Here is a 26,952-nt window from a genome sequence, read left to right as displayed (position 1 = left end):
ATTGTCGGGTCTCGGCAATATAGATAAAACTCATTGAAAAAAAAGAGCATGGGACCCCCTCCCCAGTCCATCCATTACCAGGCCCTTTGGGTCTGGTATGAATATTAAAGGGGGAACCCCGAACCAAAATTAAAAAAAAAAAAATAAAATAAAAACTGCGTGGGGGTCCCCCTAGAATCCATACCAGGCCCTTCGGGTCTGATATGAAAATGAAGGAGACCCACTGCACAGAATTTTTTTAAAAAATGGCATAGGGGTCCCCCCCAAAATCCTTACCAGACCTGAAGGGTTTGGTATGGATTTTAAGGGGAACTCTGCGCCAAAATGTAAAAAAGAAAAAATGGCGTAGGGGTTCACCCAAAACCCATATCCGAGTATGCAACCTGGCAGGCCGCAGGAAAAGAGGGAGGGACGAGAGAGCGCCCCCCTCCTGAACTGTACCAGGCCACATGCCCTCAACATGGCGAGGGTGCTTTGGGGTAGCCCCCCCAAAGCACCTTGTCCCCATGTTGATGTGGGAGTCTGTGGGTGTGGGGCTTATCGGAATCCTGAAGCCCCCTTTAACAAGGGGACCCCCAGATCCCGGCCTCCCCCTGTGTGAAATGGTAACGGGGTACAAAAACAAACAAGACACAGCTTGGGACAAGTCCTTAAGTCCTTTATAAAAAATAAAAATGTCCCAGGATGTCCATTTATCATCTTATAACGCTCAACCGATGGACCGAAAAAGAAAAAAAAAAAACCCGCCACTGATCCACCTCCATAGGAGGCTCCCGCCGTGTGGCACTTCCTCGCCTTTGACAGTTCTTATATAACTGAGGGCGGGGCCACCCGTTGACGTACCCAGGTGACCCCACCCCCCCTCTGACGCACGGGGACTTTCCCATGCCATCCCTGTGGCGTCAGGGGGAGTGGGGTCACCCGTTTACGCACCTGGGTGGCCCCGTCCCCTCTGACACCACGGGATCTGGGGGTTAAAGGGGGCTTCAGGATTCCGATAAGCCCCCTGCCCGCAGACCCCAACAACCACCGGACAAGGGTTGTGGGGATGAGGCCCTTGTCCCCAAAGCACCCTCCCCATGTTGAGGGCATGTGGCCTGGTACGGTTCGGGGGGGGGGGGGGGGCGCTCTCTCATCCCCCCTCCCTCTTTTCCTGCGGCCTGCCAGGTTGCGTGCTCAGATAAGGGTCTGGTATGGATTTAGGGGGGGACCCCAACGTCATTTTTTTTTTTAAATTTTGGCGCAGGGTTCCCCTTAAAATGCATACCAGATCCTTCTGGATTTTAGGGGAACCCCCATGCATTTTTTTTTTTTTAAATTTTGGTTTGGGGTTCCCCTCAAAATTCATACCAGACCCAAAGGGCCTGGTAATGGATTGGGGGGGATCCCAAGCTCTATTTTTTCAATGAGTTTTATCTATATTGCCGAGACCCGAAAATTCATTACAGCCACGATCAGTTTTAAATGACAATTTTTCCTGTGGTAAAATGTCATTTTGCTGTGGTACTGTTCTGAACACAGGAAAAATGTGCCACTTTACAGGTATACTATAGACACCCCCCCAGGCACGATATTTAAAGGAATATTTCATTTTTATTGTTTCACTTTAAGCATTAAAAAAATCACTGTTCCCGAAAAAATGGCCGTTTTTAGAACTTTTTTTGCATTGATACATGTCCCCTGGGGTAGGACCCAGGTCCCCAAACACTTTTTATGACAATAACTTGCATATAAGCCTTTAAAATTAGCACTTTTGATTATTCATGTTGTGTCCCATAGACTTTAACGGTGTACGTGTGTTCTACCAAATTTTTTGCCTGTTCGGTATGTTCTGGTGCGAACTGAAGCGGGGGGTGTTTGGGCCCCATCCCTAGTCAAAATCAGAGATCCAGATAGCTGCAACATACAGACCAGCTCAAAAAGTACTGTCAAGGAGAAACCTTGATTTAAGTCACAGATTTAAAAAAAAAATGAAGTCAAGTCTAGAAAAAAAAATATCTGATCTTATAGGAAACTAGCAAAAAACTTTCTGGGTGGAGAGGTGTTATACATGGGCTAGTTTACAATTTTTGTGCCCTAATCTCATACAGGCACGCAGTATAACTCGGCTGTTTTTGAATTCATGTGTTCTTTCTCAAGGAGGAGATCAGAAATGGCAGCTAACATATTTATCCTGTTAAAGGTTTTGCTAAAGTGGAGTATAACAGAATGTATATATGCTCAGGAAGTAGAAAAACACATACTCACATTCTACACATAACACTACAGTAAATATGACTTTCCACTCACATCTGAAGTAGCTTTGTCATCTGTTTTATCCTCTTCAGGTTTAATTGAGGCCTCTTCCTCCCTAGAAGTGCTAGTTACTGATTTCTTGCGCTTTGTCTTTTCTTCTTTCTCTTTACTTTTCTGTCACAATATGCAAATGAGATACAAAAGAATAATGGATGTTTAATTTTTATATTTTAAAACACAGTTTCAGCTTTAATCATTGGACATATCACAATAGAATATGTATTAGCCTTTTTTTGTATTTTTAAACTCTTAATCAGGCCTGTAAATAACATCACAAATTACTAGAGTCGGCTATACAAATTAAATGAGAATTCCAGTATGTAACAACATTTTCAACCCCAATTTCACCCTGTCATTACAGGGTCACTTGTACACAATGGGAACTCCTCTATAAGAGGAGATAATATACTCACCTTTCGATGGCTTGTGTGCTGATACACTGCAACTTTGCTTCTCCCTGGCCGCTGCAGATATTCACCCCTTCAGGGTAGATTGAATCCTTTTCTCTTCCCCTGCCTCACACTGCAGGTCCTATCACTGGCTCATGTCTATGAGATGGCAAGGCCTACGACATGGCAGGAGGAACCACAGTGGGTCTACACACCAGAAAAGTATGGAATGCCAGCAGTGGGCAGGATGTGCAAACCGTTCTCTGAATGAACAATGTGGAGAAGAGGGACAGTAAAGGCACTGCCTTTACCACATCCAGATCAGAGAAAGATTTGCATGCACTGAGAAAATGCTAAATGTTCTCTAAATCGTACATGTGCCGTACGAGCATCCTCCTTTGTATTCTCAGCAGCAGGGCAGCTGCTCAGAAAAGAACCTGGAAGTTAGCGGTTCTCACCTTAGTAGTGGTGTCTACTAAAGTGATTTCCAGATTCCATAGGGATCGGCCAGGTAAGGAACATACATACACTCACTGGTCACTTTATCTGGTACACCTTGCAGATACCGGGTTGGCCCCCAGCTGCCTTCAGAACTGCCTTAATTCTTCTTAGCATAGATTCAACAAGGTGTTGGAAACATTCCTCAGAGATTTTGGTCTGGTTTGACATGATAGCATCATGTAGTTGCTGCAGATTTGTGAGCTGCACATCCATAGTGCGAATCTGCCATTCCACCACATCCCAAAGGTGCTCTATTGGATTGAGATCTGGTGACTGTGGAGGTCATTGGAGTACAGTGAACTTTTTGTCATGTTCAAGAAACCAGTTTGAGATGATTTGAGCTTTGTGACATGGTGCATTATCCAGCTTGAAGTAACCATCAGAGGATGGGTACACTGTAGTCATAAAGGGATGGACATGGTCAGCAATAATACTCAGGTAGGCCGTGGTGTTTAAAGGATGCTCAGTTGGTACTAAGGGGCCCAATGCATGCCAAGAAAATATCCCCCACACCATTACAACACCTGCCTGAACTGTTGATACAAGGCAGGATGGATCCACGCTTTCATGTTGTTTACGTCAAATTCGGACCCTAACATCTGTCACAGCTGAAATTGAGACTCCTCAGACCATGCAACATTTCTCCAATGTTCTATTTTCCAGTTTTGGTGAGCCTATGCAAATTAGCATTGGTTTCCTGTTCTTGGCTGACAGGAGTGGCTCCCAGTGTGGTCTTCTGCTGCTGTAGCCCATCTGCTTCAAGGTTCGATGTGTTGTGTGTTCAGAGATGGTATTCTGCATACCTGGGTTGTAACGAGTGGTGGAGTTACTGTTGCCTTTCTAACATCTCAAACCAGTATGCCTATTCTCCTTTGACCTCTGACAAGGCATTTTCATCCACACAACTGCCACTCACTGGATATTTTCTCTTTTTTGTACCATTCTCTTTAAACCCTAGAGATGGTTGTGTGTGAAAAACCCAGTAGATCAGCGGTTTTTGAAATACTTAGACCAGCCTGTCTGGCACAAACAACCATGCCATATTCAAAATCACTTAAATTCCCTTTCTTCCCCATTCTGATGCTCGATTTGAACTTCAGCAAGTTGTCTTCACCACTTCTAGATGCCTAAATGCATCGAGTCGCTGCCATGTTATTGGCTGATTAGCTATTTGTTAGGGGTGCAACGGATCAAAAAACTCACAGTTCGGATCGTTCTTCGGATCAGGAGTCACGGTTCGGATAATTTTCAGATCAACAACAAAAAAAAAAATCTAAAAGTAATTAAAAATACTGCGCCCACTGTGAGGAAAAAGCAGCCAACATAACAAGTAGACAAATTGTGAAAAAAAATATAAAGCAAAAAATGCAGCGCTAATTGTTTACCGCTCCTCCACCGCTGCCCATTGAAATCAATAGGGCAGTGCTGGGATACCACCGGCAAAACGCCGCTATTGCGGTGCATTGCGGGCGGTTTAAACCCTTTCTCGGCCGCTAGCAGGGGGTGAAAGCGCCCTGCTAGCGGCCGAAATGCGCCGCTAATCCGACGGTAAAACACCACTAAAAATAGCGCCATTTTACCGCCGACGCTATGGGCGGCCCGGTGTGAAAGGGCTCTAAGGGTGTTATTTATTTCTTTGTGGTCTGAGTTTTATTTCTCACTCAATGCTGTGTGCTGAATATGCAGACATTTGGTTGCAGTTAATATCTACTGTATACCACACCATTGGAACCACATTTTTTTATTTTCAGGTTTACGTTTGTGCACATCATTTATGGTAATATCAGCTTGTACATGCTTTTTGGTACCACCTATAGTCTTCATATAGGACTTACACTGTATAATATTGTACCCATAGATGGGTTATACCATCTTACCCCATTAGGCGATTTGTGGGTGGTATACACCCATTTTGACACCCAATGACTAAGGTGTAATCCTATATCTTGGAAGTGTACACACATATGTATGTATTTTGAGGCTCACTGCCCACACTTGATATATATTTTATTATATATATTTTTTAACGCTTGCCTCTTCTTTTGAGCGTTTCATTAATTGTTCATTGTGCAATAGACCTCCGGATCTATATTCTGGTTAGGTTTGCACAATAACGGACATCACTTAGCGCCACATTTTTTGCTTTATAAAAAAAAAAAAAATCTGCCCCACTAATATCCACATCATCTCCCCCACTGTAATAATATCCACAATCTCCCCCACTGTAATAATACCCACAATGTCCCCCACTGCTGTAATACCCACAATGTCCCCCACTGCTGTAATACCCACAATGTCCCCCACTGCTGTAATACCCACAATGTCCCCCACTGCTGTAATACCCACAATGTCCCCCACTGCTGTAATACCCACAATGTCCCCCACTGCTGTAATACCCACAATGTCCCCCACTGCTGTAATACCCACAATGTCCCCCACTGCTGTAATACCCACAATGTCCCCCACTGCTGTAATACCCACAATGTCCCCCACTGCTGTAATACCCACAATGTCCCCCACTGCTGTAATACCCACAATGTCCCCCACTGCTGTAATACCCACAATGTCCCCCACTGCTGTAATACCCACAATGTCCCCCACTGCTGTAATACCCACAATGTCCCCCACTGCTGTAATACCCACAATGTCCCCCACTGCTGTAATACCCACAATGTCCCCCACTGCTGTAATACCCACAATGTCCCCCACTGCTGTAATACCCACAATGTCCCCCACTGCTGTAATACCCACAATGTCCCCCACTGCTGTAATACCCACAATGTCCCCCACTGCTGTAATACCCACAATGTCCCCCACTGCTGTAATACCCACAATGTCCCCCACTGCTGTAATACCCACAATCTCCCCCCACTGCTGTAATATCCACAATCTCCTCCACTGCTGTAATATCCACAACCTCCTCCACTGCTGTAATATCCACAACCTCCCCCACTGCTGTAATATCCACAACCTCCCCCACTGCTGTAATATCCACAATCTCCTCCACTGCTGTAATATCCACAACCTCCCCCACTGCTGTAATATCCACAACCTCCCCCACTGCTGTAATACCCACAATCTCCCCCACTGCTGTAATATCCACAATCTCCTCCACTGCTGTAATACCCACAATGTCCCCCACTGCTGTAATACCCACAATGTCCCCCACTGCTGTAATACCCACAATGTCCCCCACTGCTGTAATACCCACAATGTCCCCCACTGCTGTAATACCCACAATCTCCCCCACTGCTGTAATATCCACAATCTCCCCCACTGCTGTAATATCCACAATCTCCTCCACTGCTGTAATATCCACAATCTCCCCCACTGCTGTAATATCCACAATCTCCTCCACTGCTGTAATACCCACAATGTCCTCCACTGCTGTAATATCCACAACCTCCCCCACTGCTGTAATATCCACAACCTCCCCCACTGCTGTAATACCCACAATCTCCCCCACTGCTGTAATATCCACAATCTCCCCCACTGCTGTAATATCCACAATCTCCCCCACTGCTGTAATATCCACAATCTCCCCCACTGCTGTAATATCCACAATCTCCCCCACTGCTGTAATATCCACAATCTCCCCCACTGCTGTAATATCCACAATCTCCCCCACTGCTGTAATATCCACAGACTCTCCCACTGTATATACAGTATGAGTATAGGAATTAGGAAGGAAGACTAGTGTTGTTTAGTCTTACCCTACAGAATAGAAGCCGCCAAGCCGGCCAGATCAGATCCACGAGTTGAGGGGTGATGACGTCAGCGCGCAAAGCTGCCGCCGGGTGTACCAAGATCGCCGTCGCTCCAGGGTGTAGGCCGAAGCAGCGGCCTTTTCTAAGGCCGAGGCAGTGGCGAGCTCAGCGGAGCGCATGTGTGCCGATGAACCGTTCGGATCACGGTTTGGTGACGATCCGTTGCACCCCTACAATTTGTGCTACCAAGCAATTGAACAGGTGTGCCTAATAAAGTGGCCACTTAGTGTACTTACATTTTTCCAAGCTATAATTATACAAAAAATAGGATTTTTATTACAGCTTACCTGTAAAATCCTTTTCTTGGAGTACATCATGGGACACAGAGCCTTAAGTAATTACTTAATGGGTTATAGGCTACCTTCAGGTGTTGACACTGGTAAACCCAATCAAAGGAAGTTTACTCCCTATATGACCCCTCCTCCTTCCAAGAGCACATCAGTTTTTGTAGCAATATACCTAATCCCAAAAGAGGGGTGGGACCTCTGCCTCTGTGGCCCAAGATGTACTCCAAGAAAAGGATTTTACAGGTAAGCTGTAATAAAAATCCTATTTTCTTTATCGTACATCATGGGACACAGAGCCTTAAGTATTTACTTAATGGGACGTCCCATAGCAATGCTACTTGAGGGGAGGGAGAGACAACCCGCAGGGTACCCACAGACTTGAGGACTTATACTGCTGCCTGCAGTACACTGCGCCCAACGGCGATATCCTCATACCGCCTTACATCCACCTGATAAAATTTTGTGAATGTATGCACTGAAGACCAAGTTGCGGCCTTACAGATCTGAGCCATGGAGGCCTGACACACTGCCCAAGAAGCACTAACCGACCTGGTAGAGTGCGCCTTAACTTGAAACAGGGGAATCTTACCCCTTAAATTATAAGTTTGAATTATCACTTGCCAAATCCTTAGCGACAGTGGATTTTGACGCTGCCTGTCCTTTATTTGGACCCTCTAGCAGAATAAAGAAGACATCAGTCTTACGAATCTGAGCAGTTGTCTTTAAATAGATCTTCACTGCTCTCACCACATAAAGACAATGTAGTGACTTTTCTTCCCTGGACCATGGTTTTGGAAAAAACAATGGCAGGACACTATCCTGGTTCAGGTGAAAACCTGAGACAACTTTTGGCAAAAAGCCTGGACGAGGGCGTAACACCACTCTGTCCTCATGAAAAATCAAATATGGCTCTTTACAAGAAAGAGCAGCCAATTACAAAACCATCCTTGCTGAGGATATAGCAACCAAAAATACCAACTTCCTTGTCAAAAGGACTAAGGGGATATGTTGTATCGGTTCAAATGGCTGTTTTTGTAACACAGACAAAACTAAGTTTAGGTCCCAAGGGTTCAAGGGAGGTTTGACGGGCAGATTAAGTAGCGTTACTCCTGGTATAAAACCCCAAAGAATGAATAGCAAGTGGTCTTTGAAATAAGACCGATAAAGCTGAGACTTGGCCCTTAACAGTACTCAAGGCCAATTTCATTTCTACCCCTAATTGTAGAAAGGCAAGAATTCTGCCTATGATATATTTCTGAGGATGCCAACCCTTGGATTCACACCAGAAAACATAAGCCCTCCAGAGTCTATAACAAATAGTTCTGGAAGCTGGCTTCCTTGCTTTATTCAGGGTAGAGATAACTGACCCAGAAAGCCCACGTTTCTTCAGAATGTGGGTTTCAATAGCCAAGCCGTTAAATTTAGAGACCGTAAGGAAGGATGGAATATCGGTCCCTGTGAGAGCAGATCTGGCCGTCTGTGGGAGGGACCATGGGCCCTCCACTGCCATCTTTACGATTTCTGCATACCATGACTTCTGGGCCATGCTGGTGCCACCAGAATTACCGGCTTTCTTTCCAGCTTGGTCCTGCAAAGAAGTCTTGGCAGCAACTGAATAGGGGGAATGGATAGATCAGTGAGAACTGATTCCATGGGGTCACAATCCCGTAACCTGAAAGTCCAGGCCTTTTGAGCCAGAGGTACTGCCCGAATCTCTAGGATATTGATGGACAAGGTTCTTTTCGGTTCTTGACCACTGTCCCTGGACAGTTATCCTTTCAAAACTGCTCCCCAGCCTGAAAGGCTGGCATCCGTCATTACCACTTTCCAGATAACTGGTCTGAAGGATTTTCCTTTCAGCAGATTCTGGGTTAGTAACTACCAAGTGAAGCTTTGGGACACTCTTGGGGACAGCTGCGTTGGCAAGTCTAAAGCTTGAATTGTTTTGTTCCAAGCAGACAGGATACTGTTTTGCAACAGTCTTAAATGAAACTGGGCATAGGGAACTGCTTCAAATGAAGCCACTGTGGTTCCTTGCAACCTCATGCAAAGCAATGCGAATAGAGAGATCGCCATTTGACCTGACCATCCGCACCAACTCTCTTATGAAGTTGAAAAATATCAAAATTACCGCGCTTCCCAAATGTGAAAATTGAATAAGCTGCAGTTCTAATTGTGAGGCATACACAAATACAAAAATCCAAATAATCTATAGGAACCGCGCTACAAGATTAAATTAATATCATACTATGATTGAGACCAAACAAAATATACACTGAAATTAGATGAGCATATATACAAATCAATCATTTAAAGTGACAGTATATAATGATATAAAATGTGTATTGATAACAAAAAAAGGAAAAAATATTAAAATAAAGTCCCAAAACCAAATCGTGGTTTAAGTGGTGAAAAACCAAATTCAATTGTGATAAAATAAAATATAAAAATGAATGACGATGATTGGAGGAAAGGAGATCCCTGTAGCCAAATCAATGTTCGAATGGTGACTAATATAAATTCATCGGCAAACACCCAGTGAGAAAATCCACCACCTGTAAAAATGCCAGCTTACCAAAGGCAAGCTACAAACCAGCTTGTATGTAGATATCCACTCAGTGGAGACAACACCTTCAATCTCCTCATAGAGGATAGACAGGCAGGACCCTCCGTCCAGTGAATCCAATTGATCAGCAGTGGAGACCCAGAGAAATAAAAGCTATATTCTCCATAGTGTAAATCAGTATAAAACACTTTATTTAAAAAAAGGGGATAATTGCACTTACATCAAACAGCACGAAATAGGAGCATATACGAACATAAAACAGCCGGCCGGATTGTGTACACCCGTTCGAGACGAGATGAGAAACGATGACGTCAGCCTTCCGACGTACGTTTCGTCCTATTGGACGTCGTCATGGGAGTGGGCGATGCACTGACTCATCGCTACTTATAATACTGACATAGAACCACGCCTCGCTCTGAAGCTCGGGTTGCGACACCACAATATCCTCATTAGGAACAGGAAGTGTATGGTTATGTTGGAAATAACGAACCCAGACTTAAATTGATATATAATACCAAAACGGGGAAAATTAAAATATACTAAACAGCATATATAATTAAAAATAAAAGACAATAAAAATATAAGATAACAAAAAACGACCGTAAACATCCATAGATGTTCCACTATGCCATCTAGTGGAAAAATGAAAAAGGACATATAAACTAAATATAAAACGACTATGGGGAATTACACATAATACTTAAATATATGAGTATATGAGGCTACTATACAGCCCCTTCTCTATGTGGTATTAGGAAGCCCCATAGACTACACATCCTTATAGAGCCTACAAAAATTAATATTATACATTAAAGAAATAACCCCAATGTATATTTTAAAAACAAAAAAAATAAAAAGTTTGGTGAATTTTATTATTTTATTTCGGTGAAATTTATTTTAAACGGTAATTATCTCAACGATCACTTAAAATCTCAAGAATATTTTCCTAATTCCTATTATAAGTAATATTGCAGTTAAGCCTCCAGTGCCTCAGAGCAAGTTCACAGAAAGTGATATATTCAAATTATTAAACATTAGCTAACAATGCCTAAATTTCCCTCTCTATATTCCTAATGGTTAAATTATCTTGTCATTTAACCCTCAAACCACAAAGCAGATATATAAAAAAACATATAAATAAAATAATCATGAGTTATCTAAAAAAGCATTGAGGTCTACCTCAACGTTGAGCCCAAAAGGAGTATAACACCTCAATCTGTATATCCAGGCCATCTCGAATCTAGAAATCCCCCGTATCAGAGAACCCCCCCCTCCAATGTGGGGTATATCTATCAATTCCCAGAAAGATGGTCTTGCTGGGGTCTCGATTATGGACCTCAAGGTAGTGTCTGGAGACCGGGTGTTTGGGGAACCCTGTTAGGATGTTAGTTATATGTTCGTTAAGCCTTACAGAGAGGGGGCGTTTAGTCATCCCCACGTATTGCAGCCCGCAAGGACATTGGAGGAGATAAACAACCCGTTCAGTGGAACACGTAATTAATGATCTAATCTCAAATTCTGCCACGGTGCTGGTGGAAACAAACTTGTGTGTTCTCCTATGTGTACAACCACTAAGAGAGCACACCCTACACTTCTTGTACTGACTGACAGAAGCCAGTCATATATTCAAAAAACCCCCTCTTGATCGGAGGAGGGTCGAGAACATTGGGGGCCACTCTACCCCTAAGAGAGGGGGCACCCTTATACACCATCTGTGGTTTGGCTGGAAGAATGGTACCCAATACATGGTCATTCGTGAGAACATGCCAATGTTTCTTGACCAATTTGGCCACATTCCTATGCTGTAAGGAGTAGGTGGTAATGAAGGGGATCGTAGGTACCCTATCCGGTTTAGGTGCCCTAGTTTTCAGCAAAGTACCCCTTATCAATAGTTATAACTTCATCCAATGTACTTTTAAGGAAGGCCTCAGGGTAACCCTTCTCAAGGAAACGCCCTATCAGGACCTCAGCCTGAACTAGAAACTCTCCATGATCGGAGCAGTTATGTTTCAGGCGTATAAGTTGGCTTTTTGGCACCGACTTTAGCCAGGCCTCATGGTGGCAACTGTCGATAGATATATACGAATTGCGGTCCGTATTTTTGAAAAAGGTGGCCGTAGTGGACTGTCCTCTTATGAAGTTGATCTTTGCCTGAGGCAAGAACACCCTTTCCTGGGCTGTGTCTATGGTCAGACTCAAGTACGCCAGCCTTTTTTTAGCAGTATTAAGGAAGATTTCTCTAGGATGAGAATCCAGCCCAACTTTTCAGATAGTTGGTTGTAGTGCGTACGCTTTGCTCCAAATGGGCCACCGACTGATCTATTAGTAATAGATCGTCTAGGTATGCTACGACTGTTATGCCCTGTACCCTTAAACCTGGCTAGAGGTGAGGCCAGCACTTTTGTGAACACCCGGGGTTCTGTGGCTAGCCCGGAGGGCAGGGCTACAAACTGAAAATGTTGCTGTTCTAATTCGAACCGCAGAAACTTTTGGCGAGCAGGAATACATAGGGACATGCAGATATGCATCCCTGATATCGATTGGTGCCAGAAGTTCTCCTCTTAGAAGGATAGAACTACTGACCTGATCGCCTCCACGCGAAAGGAGCAGATCTTGAGGAACGGATTTAGATCTAGAATGGGTCTGACATCTCCATTTGGTTTCGGTACCATAAAAAAGATTTGAATAAAACCCCAGACCTTGTTCTTTTGTGGGGATCTGTATGATCACCCTTTGAGATATTAGTCGGTCTAGTGCCTAAACAGGGATTGTCTCTTTCCTGGATCTTTGGGAATGCTTGACCTCAGGAAGCGAGGCGGTGGAAAGTCCCGAAATTCCAGCTTGTACCCCAGTGTTACCGTGGAGATGACCCATCTGTCCTGAATTTCCTCTTTCCAGACTTCTGAAAACCGCTTTAGTCTTCCCCCCACCTTGGTGACTGGGGTTGCCTTTTCATGATGAGGCTTTAGGATTCTGGCTTGCAGGTTTCCGACCAAAGGATTTCTTTTGAGTCTAGGTCTGACTCTGAGATCTTCCTCTAGAGTCTGACGGTGGAGGCAGTCTCCCCTGCCTAGAGGCGGAAGCCCCTGGCGTAGGGGAAAGAGCCCATTTAAATAAAGGGCGTTTATACTTTCTTTTGACTGGCAAAAGAGTACTTTTCCCAATAGAAATTGTTTGGATATATCTGTCCAAGTCTTCTCAAAATAGTCGCTCCCCATGAAAAGGGAGCCCAGTTAGGTGGTCTTACATGGTGCTTCAGCTGACCACAATTTTTTAACCACAGGTTTCTACGCATATGCACAAGCATAAGCGTAAGGCGAGACGCCTGGTGACAAGAATCTTTAATAGCATCTATGGCAAAGCATAATGCTTTTGGTAGTTCAGCCAAATCCCGAGCTTGTTGCAGGAAGCTCTCTAAGGGCCTGTTTAAATTGGTCCTTTAGGGATTGACAGATGCTTATTGCAGCGACTGCAGACTAAGTAATGGCACCTGCCATGGAAAACATTGATTTTAACAGGGATTCCAACTCTTTATCTGTTGGATCCTTTAAGCATCTGTGCATTGTCTACTGGACAAGTTAGGCCTTTATTCACATTGGAAATCGCAGGTTCAACTGCTGGTATTTTCCATCTTTTGGAGAATTTCTCCTCCAAGGGATAAAGAATTGCAAATCTCTTAGAAGGGAGAAAATGCTTATCCGGGTGATCCCATTCAGCAAAAATAAGCTGTTCTAGTAATGCATGTGCAGGAAACGCGTGCAAAGGTTGAGAGGGTTTTAACCTCCCTGGCGGTATGATTATTTCGGATTTTAGGTGCTGAAAGCGGTACAATTATTTTGCATGGAAATTTGGCGTTTTATATTGTAGGTCTGTAAATCTTAACAATAACACACTTAAATCTGTCCAAACCAGAGTCTAGTAGATATCCCGGGTATGATAAAGTTTGAAACACAAAAACATAAATTATAATATAATAAATAAAAATAAATAATTAAAAAAAATTTAAAAAAATAGTAATAAAATAAATTTCCCCACAATTCACTATCGCTCAATTCTGCAAGTGTTCTAATTTATTATCGCTGTTTTCTAGCTGGTCTAAAGCCACTTTTGACGTAAAGGGACACTTTTTGGTTGCTATGGACAATCTCCAGTTTCCAGGCAGAAAGAACAGTGTGTATCATGTAAAACTGCATGCAGGGCATGGGCCAGAGCACTGGGGACAAAAGGGATGTGAAATCATTTCATACAGTACTGTAATCTGTAAGATTACAGTACTGTATGTGTTATGATTTTGACAGTTTTTTGAATTTGCCGCCAGGCTCCGCCCCCGTGCGTCGCGCCGCTCGCAGGGAACGGAGCCTGACACGGAGAGGCTTCGGAGGAGGACGGAGCCCTCGGACACTGCGGGGGACATCGCAGGATCCCGGGGACAAGGTAAGTAACGCCGCCCCAGGATCCTGCAATGCGATCCCGAGTGTGGCTCGGGGTTACCGCTAATGGTACTGAATTTTAACCCCGAGCCACACTCGGGAAAACCGCCAGGGAGGCTACGGAACCCAAGAAAGAAACCAAAATTTCAGGAGACTCCATTAGGGGTAGCATGAAAGTAGAACGAACCATCTCCGTAAGAGATTGTATTAGCAATTTCTCAGATTTGAGAGGCTGAAAAAGGTTCATCTACTGTTGTTTCCTCCGCAGAGGAATCATCAGTTAGTTTTTCCTCCTGATCGCCTGTGGGTAACAACCTAATCCTGTGCAAATTGTTCCCCTTACAGAGGTTCTGAAGTGGGGGAGGGGGATCTAACACACTTCCTATCCATTTGAATGGAGGATGCGATTAAAGTCACTAATCTTTCTTCCAGACCCTGCAGGGAGGAGGAAAGGACATCTTCAGTCACGTATACAGGGGCTGAGATGTGAGAAGCAGTTGCACCATCAATTTGTTCCCTATGGCTCACCCTGGCTTGCCATAACTGGTAATTCAGGCGAGGATGACAGCATGGAAATGCGACTCGGGATCCTAGCGACTGGGGGTGAAACCTTTACCTTTTGTTTTTTGTGGTGTCTTTTTTGGTAGGCGTAGTCCCAAGTACAAAAACAGAGGCACTATACAAATTGCACTTAATCGCTGATAATAGTTATGACATTTAAAGCCGCTATACAATTCAGCCTAGCGCTGGAAAAAAAAGCGTTGTTCCTGTATCAGGAATGCCAGTTTGCAACCCTCACATGTCCCACAGCTCTTGTGTCCTTGTGTTGCAGGCTGCTTGTTTTCTCCTGGTCAGCCAAGGAGAGACTGTCACAGCTGTATTGTATTTGTTTTTAGCCTGCCGTGTGTCCTCGTGGACGTTCACAGCATCGCGCTTAGGCACCGCCCCTCCGAGAAAAAATTCTGCAGGGGGAGCAGGGACCCATCCAGCAGCAGGCACAAACCGTGAAATCAGCCACAGAATAAACAATTAGTGGTATTAGCGGGACCTCCGTGGCGGGGGGGTAATGTAAGGGGGGTACAGCGCTGCTGTCCCCCTAATCCTCTGGTCCCATCAGGGGGGAGAAGAAAACCTTTTTGCAGATTTCTTTTACCTTGCAAGTCTCCCTCCACTCGCTGCTGTAACCAGACATGGACTGAGGCCCCGCATCCTCCATAAACCTGCCCCCATTTCATTTTTTAAAATGTTCCCGTGCTCGCGCGCGACGGCTTTCGGATCTACAGACCCAACATGAGGGGGGGGGGGGGGGTTGGAGGGGTGGCAGAGCCCTGTCACCAGCATGCAAGAAAAAACAACAGTAACATCGGGGGGGGGGTTAATGCAAGGGGGGTACACCGCTGATGTTCCCCTAGCCCTCCGGTCCCTTCAGGGAGGATAAAAGACCCTTCAGGGGGATAAAATAAAGCATTTTGGCAGATTTCTTTACCTGAAAAAAAATACCCCTGCACAAGCTGCTGCGGCCACACAGAGACTGAGCTTTACAGTGAAGACAACAGAGTAAGGTATGTGCATAGACTCCCTCTAGTGCAGAATTAATGCATGACAACATTTTTTCCTTAATGGAAGAAATACATAGATATTTTTAATACCCAAATTCTTCCCTTACCTTATCCTCGCCGCAGGATTTGCTGAATTAACAGACAATCCAGCCTTCACCCATCACAGCGGGTTGCATAGTAAACCTTCAAGGACTGGGTCCCTAAAAACGGGGTTCCAACTGCCTTGGACCTGTAAAGAGCACCCCAACAGGAAGTTTAGGTAAATGTAACAAGACCTAAGCCCTGGGTTCCTGGGGTCCAGCCCTACAAAGAGGCGTTACAGGCAAAACCTTGTGCTTCGAATACGATGCCCCAGGTACCATCCCTTTAGGCCTCAATGGCACTTTAGATGGATCTGGTTTATAGAGGCTATTTAAATCCAGCATGGATCCCTCCTGGATCTCCTCAGAGCACATCTTCACTCGTGGCCAACACCTTTAGACACTGGTGAAAAAACTGATGTGCTCCTGGAAGGAGGAGGGGTTATATAGGGAGTGAACTTCCTTGATTGGGTTTACCGGTGTCAACACCTTAAGGTAGCCTATAACCCATTAAGTAATTGCTTAAAGGGGTTGTAAAGGTAAAAATTTTTTCACCTTAATGCATTCTATGCATTAAGGTGAAAAAACTTTTGACAGTACCGCCGCCCCCAGCCCCCCCGTTTTACTTACCTGACGCCTCGAATCTTCGCTGCTCGTGCTCGTCATCTTCATTGCAGCTCAGCCTGGTCGCTGATTGGCTGCAGTGGATGGATTGAAAGCAGCGCAGCCATTGGCTCGCGCTGCTGTCAATCACATCCGATGACGCGGCGCGCCGGGGGGCGGGGCCGAGTGATACAGCGAGCAGCTATAGCCGCCGGCTGTATCACGGGAGCGCGCCCGCAAGCACTCACCACCGTGCGAGGGAGCTCGCATGAAGGTGGTAAATGCTTGCGGGGAGGAGCTGAAACAGCCGCCGAGGGACCCCAGAAGACCAGGTTCGGGGCCACTCTGTGCAGAACGAGCTGCACAGTGAAGGTAAGTATAACATGTTTGTTATTTTAAAAAAAAAAAATAAATAACTTTACAACCCCTTTAAGGCTATGTGTTTCCCATGATGTACGATAAAGAAATATCCATACCTGGAATTCAGAATGATTCACCCTCAGCCTGCTGATAAAACAGAAAGAAGTTCATGGCTGAGGCAGTAGCCATGAGCCAATTTTGGCCCTTTTAAAGCCAGGACATATGTGATATGCCCAAGGTCTTGAAAATATTAAACTCACCTTCTTTTCTTTTTTCTTTACTCTCTCAGTCTCCGACTGTTTTTTATCCTTTTTACTGGGCTTTTTGACCTTTGATTCTAAAACAGAGGTTTCATTTTCCGGAGATTTTAAATTTTCTGCGTTTCTGTGTCTTTGGACTGGAAGTTTTTCTGTGTCTGCCAAAGGCCTGAAAGCAAAAGAAGTCATGAATGCATTATTTATACTTTCTCATCTCTCCTTTTAACACATAAAACCGTATATATCTGTTAGTGAAAGAAGAGCACATACTTGTCCAGATCTATGTCTAGAGCTCTGTAGGGGTCATTTGGATCCTTGTCATCATCATCACTCGGGAGGGCATTCTAAAATACACACACAGTGAAATATACTTTAACCACTTCAATACCAGGCCTATTCTGACACTTTCCACATTACTTATAACATATATATTATATATTTTAGCAGATGCACTATAGAATAAAATGATGGGTGTTGTAATTCTTTATGTCACACGGTATTTGCGCAGCGGTTTTGCAAAAAATACACTTTGTTGAATTTTATTGCACACAAACACAATAAAATACCAATTTTTTGGGGTAAAATATAAAAGCTAATCTTACACCGAGTCAATAAAAATGTCATGCTTTAAAAATGCATCTGTTCCTGCAATGGCGCCAAACTACAGTTCTTAAAATTCTCCATTGGCGACACTTTAAATGCCTTTACAGGTTACCAGTTTAGAGATACACAGGTTGTCTGGTGAAAGAATTATTGCTCCAACGCTGACGTTCGATAATACCGCACAAGTGTGGTGCAATCACCGTTTACATGTGCGTGCGGGACTTAAGTATGCATTCGCATTTGCACGTAAGCACAGGGGGACAAGGGAGCTTTACATTTGTTATCTTCTTTTTTAATCGAAAAAAAACTTTTTTTTTTAAATTTTTTTACACCGTCTACTTTTTTTGTATTAACTTTATTGCCAAGCATGGGCCATGACAGGTCCTCGTTATGGAGAGATGTGGGATCTATTAAACCCCAAATATCCCCTCTGGCCTCCAATCCAGTCGATCAGCTATAGATCGGTCTGATTGGTGGCTTTGCTGGCCTAAACAAAAAGTAAAAACAGAAGTGACGAAATCCTTGCTGCTTCCAGTTTCCGGGGTCACAGAGGTAGGAACGTCAGTTCCTCTCTCTGTGTAGTGCCGATGTCATCCGCATCGCTCCCAAATTCCGCAAACAGATGGCAGAGCCCGCGAAAGGCGGCAACGCAGAAGTGATCAAATGGCTGTTCAGCCACTCCTATCAATTCTGCCATAGAGGGAATCGCCGGCTGCAAATTTTGATACCAGGATGACTGCAGGTGCCGGCATCATCCTGGCATAACCACTTCAACCTAAGGACATCCATGGACGTCCTAGGATACTGAAGTGGTTAAAAGGGCTTTTTTATTTTTGTCAACCGACTAATTCCACTAATTGTCCTTCATAAATTTTGTGGACCAGTATGCTGGCGAGTCAGCCTATGAACACACAGTGCATGTTTTGCTGTGGTTGTTCACTGTCCTATCCCTCTGCTGTGCATTTTTCAGTTCTGGCAATCAGCCAGAAATTTCCAGTGTAGGAGAGCAAGCCAAAATTACTCCATTCCATCCAATGTGTACCCACAGTATACCTATACCAAAATTACAAGAGCACAAAAAAAAACAAAAAAACTGTAAAGCCAGCTTTGGACATCCGATTACAATCTGTGCAAAGATAAAATAAATAATAAAATACACATTTTTTCAGATGGTATAAAAATAATGAAACGTAACCTCTGGCATCTCCTCAGTGATAATGTCAACCTGCTGTGCCGGTGCAATATCTTCATCACTTTCTGTGTGAATAGATTTTTGTCTTCGAGACTTGCTACCTTTCTTGTCTTTAACTTTCTTCCGTTTCTTGTCTTTTTCCTGACGTTGTTTGCTCCGTCGTTCCTCCTCAAGTTTTACATACTGATCTGACATAGGAAGCCCTGTGGAAACGCATATATTAAATGAATCTCACTTTAAATCTAGAAGTTGTTCCCAGTTGATATTAAAAACAATGGAGATTATGAATAGGCATGCAGGCACAAACAAGCAAGAACATGTTAATATAATATATACCTCTCATTGGGGGACATTTACCAAACAAATTTGCGACGAAAGATAATAAAAATAATAGCAACACATTCCACCTCTTGATTTTATAGCGTGATATGTGTGAAACTTAGCATTTTTTTTCAGCAGCTTTACAACCCTTGTCCAGGGAAGGGCGAAAAAATTCCCCCTGCAACTATTCACATAGAACTATGCTATAAAATCAACACAAACAGGGATCAGGGTCAAGTGTCATTGGGCTATTTTAGAGTAGCCAAGGAAGAACGTTATGACTCAAAGTTGTAAATTGAAGGATATTTGTCACACAATGGAGTGGACTAATTAAAGTCAAATAGACTGTGCACTTTGCAAGTGTGGTTACTCCAGAGATATGTAAAATGAGGCTAAGCTTCACTTTGTAAAGAACACCCCATCACATGCAAACTAATAGGACCCCCTGTCACAGTCAGTTACCACTAAAAGTCTGCTTACTCACTTCGGTCTAATCACAGATTGCTGTGTTTTCAAATCTTTTAAAGCGGAGTTCCGCCCATTTAAAAAAGTCAGCAGCTACAAAAAGTGTAGCTGCTGACTTTTAATAAACAGATACCTGTCCCACGGTCCAGCGATGCGGGTGCACGAAGCCTCGCTTCTCTTTGCGGCGCCGGCATTGTAACTCTGGGTGCCCGGCTGTGGCTTCACACATCTTCTGGGACCTGTGACGTGTCCCAGAAGATTGCAGGGAGGGAGAGGGAGAGGTGAACTTCCTCTCGGTGCCAGGAGAGGAAGTGGGAGGTGGGTGCCTGTCAAAACTGGGTACCAGCTCCCCCTCCCCCCCATCCTCCAAAAAATTACATGCCAAATGTGGCATGTCAGGGGTCACCAGTAATTAAAGCGGAAGTTCCATTGTTGGGTGGAACTCCACTTTAAATAGCCTTTAAAAAGCACTAAGGTGAACGTTAATTGAGGAAGTAAGCACTGTATGAATTCTGAGCATAACCAAACTGAAAGTTCTTGTTTACACCCACTACTAAATATGGTAGTTATATACTTATGGGGGACATCAGTTTTCGTAGCACAACATGACAGTGCTACAGAGGAACATTGAGAGATTACACGACAGACTTAATACAAGGTTACACCCTGAGTCAAAAGTTCCTCCCTCAGCTGCTGTTCCCCGTAGCACAGAATCAAGCCCCAATCATGTTTAATTGTGCACCTGTTTAGACAGAACTTCGGCCTCATCTTAAGTAATAAATCTTTATCAGAATTCTTCAGTAATAAAATAGGTCTCAGACATGTACAAATTTGTTGCAGTTGGCTACCCAGAATTCTGGGTGCAGGGGTAGCAAATGTACAGAAAAACTGTCACAGAGGCATTACTAAGTGACACACAGCCAGATTTGCGGCAAATGGCACTCCTAATTTGCTTAATAAATGGCTCCCATAGTGCTCATTGTAAAATGGGTTATTAATGTAAATATGGTGTGTAATCACATTATAGATTATTTACTGTATGAATAAATATGTAGCTCGTAAGATACCTGGAACTTTAAGAGGAACAGTCAGGTCAATCTGCACCACGGGAATGTGATCAACACCAGGTGAGTCTTGATACATCTGTAAAAAAGAAAGCATGTTAAAATATATTGGCACAATGGTAAAGTACAAAGTAAGTAGAAAAACTCAAGGAAGATGATGCCAGTGGTACAGTATACAAAACAGTTTAACCACTTGATGTTTTCGGGGCAATTATTTTTTGCTAGAAGATTTAGAACCTCCAATATATATATATATATATATATATTTTCTGAAAGCAGAGGCCCCAGAGAAAAAAAAAACCCACTAAAAATAAACAACATCGGCAAATTATGACTTAATTGTGAACGTTGACTCTAGAATTATTGCTCTTACTCACTCCGACATTTGTGGCAATACCTCGCATGTGCCTGCAATAGATAATATGGATAGTGGACAGAGCAGTGTTGTCAACCGTCATTTTTACTGGCAGCCAGGAAAAAACAGGCAATTTTCTCCTGCCAGTAAAAAATATGGCCGTGATGTTTGGCCCGGTCCAGAGCCGGCCGAGACCATCCAAGTGCCTGCTACAGTGTGTTTGGGCAGCTCTGGTGGAGGTGGTGCCCGAGCATGTCGTGTGATGTCATGGTGCAAGGGAGCCAAGCAAAGCAGCCAGAGCCTCGTGTGTGGGTCTGCAGGAAAGGAACAGGGCAGGTCAGGAGTGGGACTGTCAGTGCCGTTTAGACTAGAGTGGACTGAAGGGACCACCTGGCTTGGAGAGAGACTGTCACTGTGACTCAGGAGGGGGACATGTCGTGCCGGTGAAAAGTCGGCATCATCTGTGCTGCTGCACACTTCTGTCATTGTCACTGTGAGAATCAACTTCACGTGTGTGTGCGCCTTCCTATTCTAATTTCTTGCCCTCCTGAGTCCTGTCCCTGAGCTACTTACTTACTATATCAAAAATAAAATAAGAAATATGTTTTTTGCCCTAATATCTACCTTAAATCACATTGCTAATTGCATATTGTACTTGTTTGTACCCTAAATACTAAAATTTGCACTTAAAACTGTAATTTTTGGAAATGCCAGTAAAAAAACTTAGCTGTGCCAGGAAATTTTGGGTGTCGAGTAAATTTCAATCTGGTAGGTTGGCAAAACTGGGACAGAGCTGTTCACATTTGAAAAACATGTAGCATTTGTGTTGTTCCGCGTTGCTGTGCAGCAAAAGTGAACTACATCTGAAGGTTGGGAGGAGTTGAAGCTTGTCAACTCCTACCATTAATGCATATGATTTTTTAACATGCGTTTGACAAGCGTTAATAACAATTAAGTGAGGTGGAAGATGGAATATCAGTGAGGTGGAGAAAAATCACTTAGAAGGGCCTCTGGGGTGCATTTCTCTAATGTATGTTAATTATGGCAAAAAAAGCTTGCTAAAGCTATAGGCTCATTGGTTCGTGTTACCGTCAGCATTAGTATTTTAAGTCAAGCATAAACTTAGCCTTACACTTAAAAGTGGTTACACCCAAAATTGGAAGCTTCACTTATCTGCTTCCTCCCACTCCGATGCCACATTTGGCACCTGTTTTTGACGGGTAGCCATCCCCACTTCTGGGAGAGCTGGATGTGGTGAGGTCTCCCGGAAGTTCGGCCCCCAGCGCGCTTCACACATGCGCAGTAGGGAACTGGCTGTGAAACCGCAAGGCTTCACTGCCCGTTTCCCTTACAGGCAATGGCAGCGGCAGTACCCAAGAGCCAATGGAAACATTGGCTGGGGTGTCGACATCGCTGGATTTCAGGACAGGTAAGTGTCCCAATATTAAAAGTCAGCAGCTACAGTATTTGTAGCTACTAACTTTTACATTTTTCGTAGGGGGGCTAGACCTCCTCTTTAAAGATTCTTCTATGCATGCACATATAACAAATTAAAGAGGAACTGCAGTCTGTTCATATAATTTGTAATAAAAACATCTTTGCCATTCTGAAGCTTCCCTCCAACCACGTTGCATATTATTTTATATATACTGTGATTCTATACTTGCCAAATATGCTGCAGAAATCTCCCTCCACTGAGTCTGGCTGCATCCATTTTAACTGTGGGCAGCTGAAGCTGCTGCCTGTTTACTTCCTGGATTTACACAGCCACACAGAGGCAAACTTCCAGCTCTGCAGCTCTCATTGGCCCTCTTATGACTCATTCTCTCTCCCCCCCCCTCCCCCCTTCCTGGCAAACTCTCACGAGACAGAGAGGGCTGTGCATGAGGTTATAAGCCTAGGCTTTTTAATCCAACAGGAAGTGGGCTGTATAACCACTTGCCTACCAGGCCAATTCTGACATTTCTATCCTACATGTAAAAAATAGGATTATTTCGTAATACTTACCTGTAAAATCCCTTTCTTTGAGTACATCATAAAACACAAAGTTAGGCTAATATTCATTACCTACTGGGTTATACTTCATCATTAGGTGAATGGACACTGGTAGACCAAAGGTCTTTAGACAGCAAGTGATCCCCTATATAACCCCTCCCACACAGGAAGTAGTTTGGTAGCAAGCACTAAATCCTCAAAAAAAGCGGGGAGGGATCTCTGTGCCCCATGATGTACTCAAAGAAAAGGATTTTACAGGTAAGTATGACGAAAAAAATCCTACTCTTTGAGTACATCATGGGGCACAGAGTCAGGCTAATATTCATTACCTACTGGGAAGTCCCAGAGCAATAGCCTTGAGGGGAGGGAGACACCTTGCCAAACAATAGCCATCATACCTTAAACGGCAGCCCGCAGTACACTGCAGCTGAATCCGCATCCGTGGCTGCTTGAACATCCATAAAATTTTGTGAACGTATGCACTGAAGACCAGGTGGCAGCCTTACAAATCTGAGCCACAGATACCTGATGCGAAAAGTCCAGGAGGTTCCCCAGGTAGAATGAGCTCTCACCCTAAAGGGAGGAGCTTTACGTTTCAGACCATAGACCTGAATGACCAATTGGCGGACCCAATTGACAATGGAAGCTTTGGAAGCTGCCTGCCCCTTCTTGGGTCCTTTTGATAAAACAAAAAAGGAGTCTGATCCTCAAATCTAGACAAATAAACCTTGACTGCCCGGACAACGACCAAAGACTGCAGTCGTCTCTTTTCCGTCGAACGAAGCGAAGAGAAAAAAAAAGAAAAATAATGTCCTGATTTAAATGAAAGGTAGACACCGGAACAGGTCGAAACACGACCCTGTCGTGATGAAAGATGAAGTATGGTTCCCTGCACGAAAGGGCCGCCAACTCCAACGCCCTTCTAGCCAAGGTAATGGCTATCAAAAAGGCTAGCTTGCGTGACAGCAAGTCTAATGGAATTTCAAATGGTTGTTTCTGTAACACAAACCGCACCAAGTTTAAGTCCCAAGGACACATAGGTGACCTAATGGGGGGAAGCAAATGAGTTGCCCCCTGCATAAAGGTTCGGACCAGTGAATGGGATGCTAAAGGCCTTTGGAAGAATACTGTTGGGGCCGAAACTTGACCTCTGATTGTACTCAAAGTCAATTTGATTTCCACAGCTGACTGTAGAAAAGAGAGAATTCTCCCAATCACGTATATCCGAGGATGCCATTTTTTGGCTTCACACCAAGCAATACAAGTCTTCTAGACCTTATGATAGATCTTCCTAGTGACAGCATTTCGAGCATTCACTAGGGTAGAAGACAGCACTGGTCCCGAGATGCCACGGTCCTTTAACACCCTGGCTTTAATAGCCATGCCGTCAAATATAGAGAGTGTAAATTGGGGTGGAACATAGGACCTTAAGACAATAGATCGGGGCGACGCGGAAGCATCCATTGCCCCTCTATTGTCAGTCTCACAATCTCTGGGAACCAGAGCCTTCTGGGCCAGGCTGGTGCCAGCAGAATGACTGGAACTCTCTCTCTCCGAATCCTGCGCCACAAATGTGGAAGGAGAGGGATCGGAGGGAAAGCATAAACCAGGGAGTACTGGCTCCATGGAACTACCAGAGCATCTGTTCCAATTGCCAGAGGATCCCTTGTTCGGGACACAAATTGCTGTAGCTTGTTGTTGAACCTGGATGCCAGTAGGTCGACCTCTGGCCACCCCCAACATTGGCAAATTTCCTGGAACACCCCTGGGTGTAAGGACCATTCCCCCCGAGCATATCTGCTGGCGGCTAAGATAATATGCCTTCCAGTTCTCTACGCCCGTGATATGGACTGCCGATAGAATCGACACGTGTATCTCTGCCCAGGCTAGTTTGTGGTTCACCTCCTTCAGAGCTGAACGACTCCTAGTACCGCCTTGGTGGTTTATATAGGCCACTGCAGTGGCATTGTCGGACTGAACCCTGATAGTCCTGAAGCGCCACTGCCCAGGACCGTAGGGCCAGTCATACTGCCCATAATTCCAGGACGTTGATGGGCAGGATCTGTTCTGTCCTTGACCATTTCCCCTGAGCTGTGAGCCCTTCTAGGGTCGCTCCCCAGCCTGAGAGACTGGCATCTGTAGTCAGTACTCTCCAAGTTACTGGGAGGAAGGATTTTTCCTTTTGCAGGTTCTGATCTTGCAACCACTAGTTTAGGCTTAAGCGTGCCCGAGGAGATAAGAACATTGGATAATCCAGGGCTTGTCCTCTGCTGTTCCAAGCCAACAAGATGTCTTGTTGTAAAGGCCTGGAATGGAACTGGGCAAAGGGCACTGCCTTGAAGGAGGATACCATCCTCCCTAGAAGACTCATACAGAGCCGAATGGAGGGTTGTCTGGTGCCCCTTTATCTGACGCACCTGATCCTTCAGAGCACAGATCCTTGCGGATGGCAAGAATGCTTGGAATGTATCTAGGATCAGACCTAAATACTTTAGATATTGAGCAGATTTCAAGGCTGACTTTTCAATATTTAGGATCCAGCCTAAGCTTTTTAAATACCACATGTGCATGTTATGCTCTGTTCTAGAACCTGTAATGAGTGATCACTGAGCGGGAGGTCATCCAGATACCCAAGCACCAGGATCCCTTGGGCCCTTAAAAGACCCAGTACTGGTGGCTAGGACCTTTGTGAACACCCAGGGAGCTGTGGCAAGCCCGAAGGGTAGAGCCACAAACAGAAAATTACATTCCTCTACTGCAAATCGCAGGAACCTCTGATGAGGCTGAAAGATAGGCAAGTGTAAGAGGCTACAATTAAGCGGGCAGACTCCATCCTAAAAGGACTGGATTAGAAGATACTGGTTCAGGGATCTTGGGTCCAAAAATGGGCCTCGTGTCCCCGTTTGATTTTTGAACCGTAAACAGGTTTGCTCTTTCGGATACAGGAACCTGTACAATCACTCTTTGATGCACTAAATGATGAAGTTCCTGAAACAATAATGCTCGTACACACTTTCCGATTATCGTACGACCTATCGTTCGCATTTTTTTGCATAAAAATATCGAATACAACAGTGGAAAATGTGGTCTATAAAAAGTAAGATTTTTGTCGTACGATTCTGGAAAAACCTTCCGGTGTGCGTAGTTACGCATCTGAAATGATGTCAAATATGTGTGACCCCTGTGTCCTTCTGGTTTATTTTTGTGTTTCCGATCATGCGTGGTGTTCGTCTATCGATTTTTAGCGGACACATACTGTACTGATTAAACGATTGTTGTACGATGTGCTGTCGTCCGAGCAAAGTTTTCGTCCCTTCAGATTTTGTTGGACGGACTGTCGTGATCGGCTGTCGAAAGCTGTGTACTAACGTTCAGATTATCAAAGGATCAATCCGAAAGCGTTTTTTTATCATCCGATAATCGGAACGTGTGCACGAGGCATAAGTCTCTTTTTGGAGGATCTGAGGGAAAGCTGGATCTTAGAAACCTCTGAGGGGGGACCCCCTGCAACTCCAGCTTGTAACCGCGGGATATAGTTGAGGTGATGCACTCTTGAACTATTGTTCTCCAAATGTCCGCAAAGTGCAGCAGCCTTCCCCGCACCCGAGTGGGGGAGTCCCCTCAAAAGGAGGGCTTGGTGCTGGGTTTAAAAGAGTTTTGGACCCAGGGCTTTTTCTGGCCCTGGCCTTGCCCCTGGCCCTAGCGCCCTGTTGGCGGCAGAACTGTCTTGGCGCTGAGACATTTGAGGAAGCAGTCCTTGAGGTTTCAAACAAGGGATGCCTAGTGCTTTTCTCCACAGGAAGTAGAGAACTCTTGCGGAAATCTTTTGGCTATATTTGTCCAAATGATTACCAAATAAACGT

The 26,952-nt window shown here is 44.4% G+C and overlaps 1 protein-coding gene across 4 annotated transcripts in view; it reads right to left on the bottom strand.

Annotated features, from left to right (window-relative positions):
* The window catches only part of AP3D1 (adaptor related protein complex 3 subunit delta 1), a 168,060-nt gene that overhangs the window by 59,842 nt on the left and 81,266 nt on the right, over positions 1 to 26,952 (bottom strand). For all 4 annotated transcript variants that reach the window (XM_073596533.1, XM_073596541.1, XM_073596550.1 and 1 more), the window contains exons 19-23: positions 20,743 to 20,818; positions 18,893 to 19,092; positions 17,365 to 17,438; positions 17,098 to 17,263; positions 2,290 to 2,409 (exon numbers count right to left, since the gene is read on the bottom strand). In XM_073596533.1, the coding sequence (XP_073452634.1) occupies positions 2,290 to 2,409; positions 17,098 to 17,263; positions 17,365 to 17,438; positions 18,893 to 19,092; positions 20,743 to 20,818 (636 nt within the window). The remainder of the gene's footprint in view (positions 1 to 2,289; positions 2,410 to 17,097; positions 17,264 to 17,364; positions 17,439 to 18,892; positions 19,093 to 20,742; positions 20,819 to 26,952) is intronic.

Source organism: Aquarana catesbeiana, linkage group LG01 (assembly GCF_042186555.1).
Source record: "Aquarana catesbeiana isolate 2022-GZ linkage group LG01, ASM4218655v1, whole genome shotgun sequence".
NCBI classification, from domain to species: Eukaryota; Metazoa; Chordata; class Amphibia; order Anura; family Ranidae; genus Aquarana; species Aquarana catesbeiana.
Note: the sequence above shows the minus strand (reverse complement) of the source record. Positions and strands in the feature narration are given on the sequence as shown.